The sequence below is a fragment of the Choristoneura fumiferana genome, chromosome 19, assembly GCF_025370935.1.
Source record: "Choristoneura fumiferana chromosome 19, NRCan_CFum_1, whole genome shotgun sequence".
Taxonomy (NCBI): domain Eukaryota; kingdom Metazoa; phylum Arthropoda; class Insecta; order Lepidoptera; family Tortricidae; genus Choristoneura; species Choristoneura fumiferana.
Window position 1 is genome coordinate 6,970,121 of NC_133490.1, and position 8,423 is coordinate 6,978,543.

Below are 8,423 nucleotides of genomic sequence, written 5' to 3' on the forward strand. Positions count from 1 at the left end.
CTTCATTTGGCAAACAATAATTTTACGAAAAGGCAGAACACGATTCAGCACTTTAACAATACCGCGCGCCACGTGTACCTGTTGCTTTATTTACCACGTGTCTACGGCGATGGTTGGCCTGCAGTAACAGAAAATGACTTTGACCATTAGCTTGCAATGGTTTCCCCCTTTCAGAGAAACCAAGTTCCGCCGGTTTCACTTATGCATTACACTGATTCCAGTATTAGAAGGCCGGATGGGACATACTTGCTTTCGCACTCTAAGGCACTAGGTCCTGCCGCCCGCCTGCGAGTAGCGAAAAGTTTTTTAGTAAAAATTTGTCGCTCGGTACAACTGTCATAAAAACTAATGGAAAAACAATCTAGTTGCCCAGAACTCTGTTACATAACTTAAACTTCCACGGTCGAGGCCCGTTACTGGTAATTTTGCTTTAAAACGGCCAGTCAGTGCATGAGCACTAATAACTGTTGCCTCCTTTTAATTAATCATTAAGATTTTAAATATAGGGCGCAGGTTAAACTTTTTCCGCATAGGAGGCACATTTCGCCTTACGAGAAGTTATAATACTTCACTAGATGCCACGATTTACCCAATCTAAATAATTAATATCCTCGTACCAAATTTAGGACAAAAAGTCAACATATAATAACTTTTTCTTAATTGATACTAATTCAAATCACGATACTCGAATTGAAATGAAATGAATAAAATTTATTACAAAACAACAAAGACAAAAAGCTACAGAATTTTTAAATCTAAAAATATATGAGTCATCATCATCATGAGTCAAGGCAGAGGGTCAGGACGCTAATTTTCAGTGTTAAGTATAATGAGTAACCTAAAACTAAGGAATTGTGATATGGGTCTTACGAGGATGTATAGGAGTCAGGAGTCAGGAGTCCTACCTTTTCCGCATTCGAGGCAGATCTTGTCCTTCTCCATATGAGACACGCTGTGGAGCTTGAGGTGGTCTCTCCGCTTGTACCGCTTTCCGCAAACGAGGCAAACGTGCGGACGCTCGGGGTCGTCCGGGGGCTCCATCTCCGCCTGTTTCACTCGAGACAGGGCGTTGCGAATCTGTGCAGAATTAATGGGGGTTGTATATGCGTAAAACCCTAAGTACTTACACATATTTAGTCTAAGATTAAAGTTACGATTACGTCGACAGTTCTGGAGTAGAGTGACCAGTTGCGTAAACCGAAAAAAAAAGCGAACAACAAAGTAAAAATAATCACGGGCTCGTAGTACTGCATAAGTTATCGAGTAAACGTAGGCATAATCAATTAAATGACATATTATTATGAAATGGCACTTTTGAAACTTTTGATGGAACTGTTACAATAATTGCAATTAAATATTTGAGGGCAAATATCGTTCAGCTGTACGTTTTTTTAATTAATGAACTAGCCTTTGGAATCGCCCGCGTGGAATTCGATTATCGCGCGCTGTTCCCTCGGGAACTGTGTATTTTTTCCGGGATAAAAAGTAGCCTATGTCACTCTCTGGAACATGAACTACCTTTATACCAAAAATCACGTCGATCCGTCGCTCCGTTTCGACGTGAAAGACGGACAAACATACAAACACACACTTTTGCTATTATAATATTAGTATGGATTTAAGCTGTTCAATAAATAGACTGTCAATTAAAAAAAATCTATAAGTGTAGAAATATACACGTGCGCCCAATATAATTCCCCTTCTCTACACTTATAATATAAAATGGGAGGGTTGGTGATAGAAATTCGATGTCAGCTATACCTAACAGAAAATTGTGTTTCCGTTATTTCCGTAACAGTAAATGAAAGGAAGTTAAGGATTTATACTCAGAGAGAAAATCTGTTCAAATTATTCTAAGAGTTTTTCACAAATGCCCAAGTTCACGGCACAAATCACGGCAGAAAAAGTGGTGAAAGTCACTTTTTTGTCTGACTATGGGTCATACACCGGTACGAGTATAAACATTCCTTAGTACACAATGTACCCTTATAAAACAGTACCAGATAGAAGGAACCATGTTGTAACCGTGACGTGAATGAATAGACCTCTTTGTGGAGACAAACCTTTATAAAGAGCACGATTACCTACATTTGTTTTTGTTTAGGGTACATTTGATGTTGATGAGTTTCTTTCCACTAACTAGCTTTAACGTACACCGTGTTATTCAGGTTTTCCGTTAACTTCGACAAACGGCTAGTTCATTGATAGAAACTATCTAGTAATTAACTTTTGGCTTTTTTTTTCACAGTTATTGTTAAAAATCAAATTCGAGAATTCGCAAACATGACGAGTGTTATTGACGTGACACAGACACAAAGAAAACTTAAATCTTTGTAGGAAAACGGTCATTATGTACGAGTATTAGCAAGTAAGATATTCATTTAATTGAACGAATTCACTTATAATCCGCAGTAAAAATATCCTGATTTGAACCAAGCCTTTCCTCATATAGATACGGATACCAAAAAAAGTTGTCGGGCTGTTACGTTTGAACAGGCCTGTTGAAGCACACGGCCTAAACCGAGGGGAGTTTTTTCCCCCATTTGAAGGGGAGGGCGGCCTAAAAAAGAATTTGGGTGCAGCCCGCGGCTACCTACGTAGCCTGTAAAAAAAGTTTATCGGGTTTCTTTGGTCTTTTTCGTCGTAAGCCAAGTAAATTGGATTGAGGGTTGACTGTTACAGAATTATTTTCTGCAATGTTGCTCAGGAAAAGTTAGAAATTCTAACTCTCATTTACGCTTATTAATTGGTACCAGGAAGTCTTTGAACGTAGAGGAGATAAGTTCGAAAAACCATTGCCGTGCAGAGATGTTTTACTTTCGATTCCCACATCTAAGGTTCCCGCTGTTCATTTTTTACATGACGTCAGTGATGACGTGTTGCATTCGAAAACATACCTAACTCAGCCTTCTTTCTTTAATTTTACCAGTTGTTTGACGAAATTGTCACATCATGCTACTGCTAAGTTTGCAAAGTATCAAAAGTATGTAATATCCTCTTAATGGGATTGTCTGAAAATGCCAATGGTTTCTATTTCTTTTTTATGAAAAGTCAATTATAAAACCAATTTCGATATTCACACAATTCACTATTTTATTCCCTTCATTATTTACATTATTAGTTTAGTATTATTACATTAATATTGTAACTATTTTAGTTATTGACGTCATAGTTTAATCTAGTTCTGCTACACTAATGCTTACTTCATAAATTAGATCTCTATGCATATGTAAAGCATCGGTATTAGCAACAACAGGAAATGACATAAAATCTTTGGGTGATGGCACTCTGGAACATATATTTTTGGAATGTCCAAAAAATCTGTTCCTTATTTATATGATATCCTTTCTCTCCATTTGAAATATTAGACAAATTTTTGACTAACAATAAAATAAAATTAAAATCAGTACCGTAAACTGCTTCAACTTTGCCCTCTGGCCCAACATTGCCTGAGTTTATTAGTGTCGATAACTTAGCACTCTTATAGTTTTAAACTTTTATCTACACGGTAATTTTATTACGGGGGGATAAAAGTTTAAAAACCTAAAGGGATAAGTTATCGACTCTAAATCGAATCAGGCAATGTTGGCTAAGGGCAAAGTTGAAGCAGTTTACGGTAATTATTATTATTATTTTTAACGTTCATTCTTGATTCAATGTATTATTACCTGTAGTGAACTGTCATATCATATCTATACTGTAACCAAAGAGGAAGGAGATACAACCATAATCCATATCCATCATTTCATATTAAGTATTTGTTGATTAATTCTTGACACCTAGTGTACCCTCATTGCAGATACTAACTGGTAGTTATCCCACCGAAAACTGGCAGATTATCTAACAAGACGTCCACCTACTCGCCGTGCCTCAGTCAACCACCACACTGGCACTAACATTGGTATCGTCAAAAAATTGATGCCGCTTTCTCCTAAATTTGAATTGAATTGAATTGACATAAAAATCATTTAGCTCGAAATTTACTAAATGTAGAAATAAAATAAACAACCCCAACTTCAAGAACAGAATACGTTCAGCGCGCCACGCACCGACCGCGCATAGTTGTATCCCGTCCGTATAGGTAGTGCCACGAGAGTTGAAGTGAATGATTACACACACAGCTACATGAACAACTGATTGCATAAAAGGAGAATGAATGAAATGAATGAGCGACTGTCAAAATCCCGCTGTCATTACATGGCATGTTCTTGTGTGCGTGACCTCAACTCTGGCGGCACTACCTATACTCTTTAACAAGAACTCACCTCCACCATCATGTCAGGATCAAACACGTTCCCCGTGACACCGGAAATGGTGATCATTGACTGCGCGTCATCAGGCTCTTGCTTGATATCCAACATTTCTGGCTTTATATCCAGCATGTCTTGCTCAGCGTCAACGAACACGTTCTGTTCTATGAACATCTTACTGTGGGTCTGGAGGTGTTTCTGCAGATGGTCTTTCCGGTAGAAGCCTGTGTGAGAAGGTGCGCGTGAGTATATTGCTAGCCGGAAGTACGGTCAAGGTTATAAATAGGTATGTATCTATCACATCTTTATGACACGATGACATGGTGTATTCATATATTTGACGCTAGGGCTGATAGATATTTATGCCTTCGACTGTACCTACAAGATACAAGGCGGTTAGGTCTAAGTGATGCCTAGGCTAGAGAAGATTTGAGAACTGTCCCATTGTTACAATCCATTTTAAGTACAGTACAGTACGTCTTACGAGAAATAATACGGTTTTTTTTTCAAACACGAGATATGCTTTGTCGGTCTGACCTACATAGCACTTGATATTTTTTGAATTAACTAAATTAAGGTGCATTACTTTAGTCATTCACGATGACGCGTGCCGTGGTTCTTATTACAATGTCATTAATGTCTAATTTTGTCAAAATCACGCGTCTTCGTGGATGTCACTAGCTAGGTATAACTCCGTGAACTCGCGTCTTATATCGAGTTTAGCTCCACATGTTTCGGGCTAGTTCGTAGCTCTTCTTCTGGTGGATGCGTGCATCAGTGAAATATAATCCGTTTTGAAGCACACTTTTAACAAATAACTTTTAAGAAATCTTTAGGTTTTATCCATATTGGCGATTCGCGCTTTTAGCTCGCCAAACAGTTCTAATATTATTATTTATTATTTAGTTCCGTCGTTGCGACACAAGCGTAATTTCCAAATAAATATAGCCAACCAATTTCACATTGAATTTAATTAGTACTTGTGAAAATAGTCATACGTTTCCAGCCGTAAAAATGATAGTGAACCTTAAAGGGTAAGGAATTTCTTGGTCGATTGTATGCATTTTCGCACGGTCAAGTCCGGTTATGCTATATAAATATGTTATGAAATTGTAATATGTCTCAAGAAGCCTGCCCCACTACCTCCCCCACAATTACCCTGGCTCTAGCCCTCGTCGATCGATACATATTGAGTTCAAACTGTGTAGGTAGGCAATACTTATTTAAACTAATAGGGTGTAAAGTCTCACAATTATTAGAAAATGTATAGAAGTCATCAATTGAATCTATTACTCGCTCATCCTTTCGTTGGCACGGAAAATTCAGCGGTTACGAATTATCAAATGTTTTTCTTCGGATATATATGAAAACTATGCCGACAAAATGGTATAATAAAAAATTAAAAAAAAATTTTTTAGGGTACCTCCCATAGACGTAAAGTGGGGGTGATTTTTTTTTCTCATCAAACCCTATAGTGAGGAGTATCGTTGGATAGGTCATTTAAAACCATTACGGGGTTGCTAAGACGATTTTTTGATTCAGTTATTTGTTTGCGAAATATTCAACTTTAAAGTGCAAATTTTCATTAAAATCGAGCGTCCTCCCCCCCCCTCTAAAATCCAAACCGGTGGGTGGAAAAATTTGAAAAAATTCAGGATGATAGTAAGTATATCAAACTTACAAGGAAAACTATAACGGTTAAGTTTTCTTGAAAATTATTTGTAGTTTAAAAGTAAATAGCAGCCTGAAGTATAAAATTTACCTAAACTTGGAAGATTCCGTATAAAATACTTACGAAATAATTAGAACAATATTACTTAATTTTGAACCCTATTTTGGGCGTGTCCGACACGCTCTTGGCCGGTTTTTATCTGTACTTACATTTATCGCACAACGGGCACGTATGGTTCTTCTGTCCGCTGTGTATGGTCCTGTGTATGTTGAGGTGCTCTTTCCTCTTGAAGGCTTTGCCACAGTCGGGGCACACGTGAGGCCTGACCTGTTGATGTTCCAGTGTGTGTCTGTCCAAGTGCTCCTTGCGTTTCAACCTAAGGAATGAAGGGATTGTTTAAATAAACTTTACGCATTATAGCCGCGCGGTTTTAGCACGCCGTTCCTCTTCAAAGTATCGCTTGAGAAAAAGACGGCAAACCGCATGTGCGTACGTAAAGCCGAGTTTAGACTTGCAAGAAAAATCGTGCAAGTTGCATTACATTGCGGCGCTCGATTGACCGCTACAAATTCGTTGGTTTTACGGCCTCGCAATGTAATGCAACTTGCACGATTTTTCTTGCAAGTCTAAACTCGGCTTAACGCCGCCCCTGAGGACACGTGACGACAATTTTGCTGCAACGTGGCCAAAACGGTGTGGTGATCTCAAAAAAAGATTTTTGTGCAAAATATTATGTGGATCAATTCAGTGTAAATAACCGTGAGTCACTGAAAACTGTTACTATTTATGTGCGAAATAGCTTTTGAAATTCACCATGCGCTTTACGGTGAAGAAAAACATGAGGAGGAAACCAGCAAAAAATGCAATGACATGTGTGTAGTTCCCAATCCGCACTAGACCCACGTGGAAACTACAGTCCCTGAGTAGAGAGCTATGCCCTGTAGTGGGTGTGAATAGGCCTCATGTGGGATTTTCCAGAATAACAGTATTATGCCAGGAAATTATAATGCTGACTAAAATGTTTTAGTTACAGTATAATTGCAAATTCTAACCAAACAAGCAAGTAAAATGTTATTAAATTTTAAGAGCAAACAGAGATACCTACTTATTAAGATTGTTAACTTTGTTAACAATTTCTGTGATTTAATTTGTAAGATAGTTACCAAAATAGGCAAACATTTTGTTTTATGAATAAAAAAAAAACATAATTAGGCAGATATTTGCATGCTGGTCACTGTTCCAGTAGTTTCTATCTTAAATTTCGTGCATTAACAAAATCTATTGAAACCAAAGTTGATCTGCATAATAATAAAGCATAATAAAGTTTTTTTTTAATAATATACTTACGCCGTGCCACAGATTCCGCAAAGGAACCGATACTCGCGATTGTGCGCGCTCAAATGTTGTTCCATCAGTGTTTTGTCAGAGAACTTGAGCGGGCATTCCACACAGCAGTACTCGGTGTCTCCGTTGGGGTCTCGCATTATGATGGCACGCTTGGATTTGGCCAGAAGGCTCCGCTTAATTGTGTACTCCACTGACTCATGATCTGTTTATGAGATAGATAAATAATTTATTTATATAATATCTTTAGCCCTCTTGTTCTGAGAGGAGGCCTGTGCCCAGCAGTGAGTCGTATATAGGCTGGGATGATGATAATATCTTTAAACAAGCAATTCTTGTATATATATATATATATATATACTACATATATATATATATATACACACATATATATGTAGTGTATTTGTAGTATATATGGGTGTAGATATATATAGGGATCTCAGAAACGGCTCCAACGCTTTCAATGAAATTTGGTATGTAGGGGTTTTTGGGGATGAAAAATCTATCTTGCTTGGTCTTATCTGTAGGAAAACGCTTATTATTGAGTTTTAGCCCGAGCGAAGCTCGGTCGCCCTAGTACTAATAACTAAAGTGTTTATTTAATCCACAGTTCCAGTAAATACAATTGGTAAATTTACACATTACAGTTGTTATACATACAAGGCTTATGCGGTGGACACTGGTGCCTGAACTAGGGGAAACCTGGGTCAGACTACCAAACAATTCACAAGTATAATTATACATACTAACCACTTCTAGCTTCGCTCGTCATACCTTAACTTTGGGTCCCTTTATCTTGGCCATTTTTGATTAGAGAAAAGTTAAATTATTTAGAGAAAAGTTTTCAAATAAAATATTATATATATTTTAATGTATTCTGTACTATGTATTTCTATGTATTGTATAAAATATGTGTCATCATGATATCATTTTGGTTAAAAATATTCTGTCCCTGGCCCCCCCTTTGCTACAGTCCAATCGGAATTGATATAATTGAAAAGTGTTGAAATTTTATCCAAATGTCATATGGGGCTTTAATTGATCAGGATTTGTTTTAGTGTCTATATTAAAATTATTTTACTACACTATAAAATTGTAATTTAAAAAAATATTTGGGTACCTAGGTGTATTTATTTAGAGATATAAAAAGTAAAATT

The 8,423-nt window shown here is 37.2% G+C and overlaps 1 protein-coding gene across 1 annotated transcript; it reads right to left on the minus strand.

Moving 5' to 3' along the window:
* Window positions 1-885: 885 nt before the first annotated feature.
* Window positions 886-7,489, minus strand: LOC141438610 (uncharacterized). Its single transcript, XM_074102476.1, has 4 exons — window positions 7,270-7,489; window positions 6,132-6,298; window positions 4,266-4,474; window positions 886-1,077 (listed from the first exon to the last, which is right to left on the minus strand). Exons 1-4 carry the CDS (start codon window positions 7,404-7,406, stop codon window positions 886-888), a joined length of 705 nt encoding a protein of 234 aa, XP_073958577.1. The 5' UTR covers window positions 7,407-7,489.
* Window positions 7,490-8,423: the final 934 nt, after the last annotated feature.

Bases quoted from the DNA above. Each gene is read 5' to 3' on its own strand.
- LOC141438610 (XM_074102476.1), bottom strand. From the start codon at position 7,406: ATGCGAGACCCCAACGGAGACACCGAGTACTGCTGTGTGGAATGCCCG. The intron at 6,299-7,269 runs GTAAGTATATTA...TTCATTCCTTAG, and splicing joins TGCGGAATCTGTGGCACGGC to GTTGAAACGCAAGGAGCACT. The intron at 4,475-6,131 runs GTAAGTACAGAT...CTTCTCACACAG, and splicing joins GTGCCCGTTGTGCGATAAAT to GCTTCTACCGGAAAGACCAT.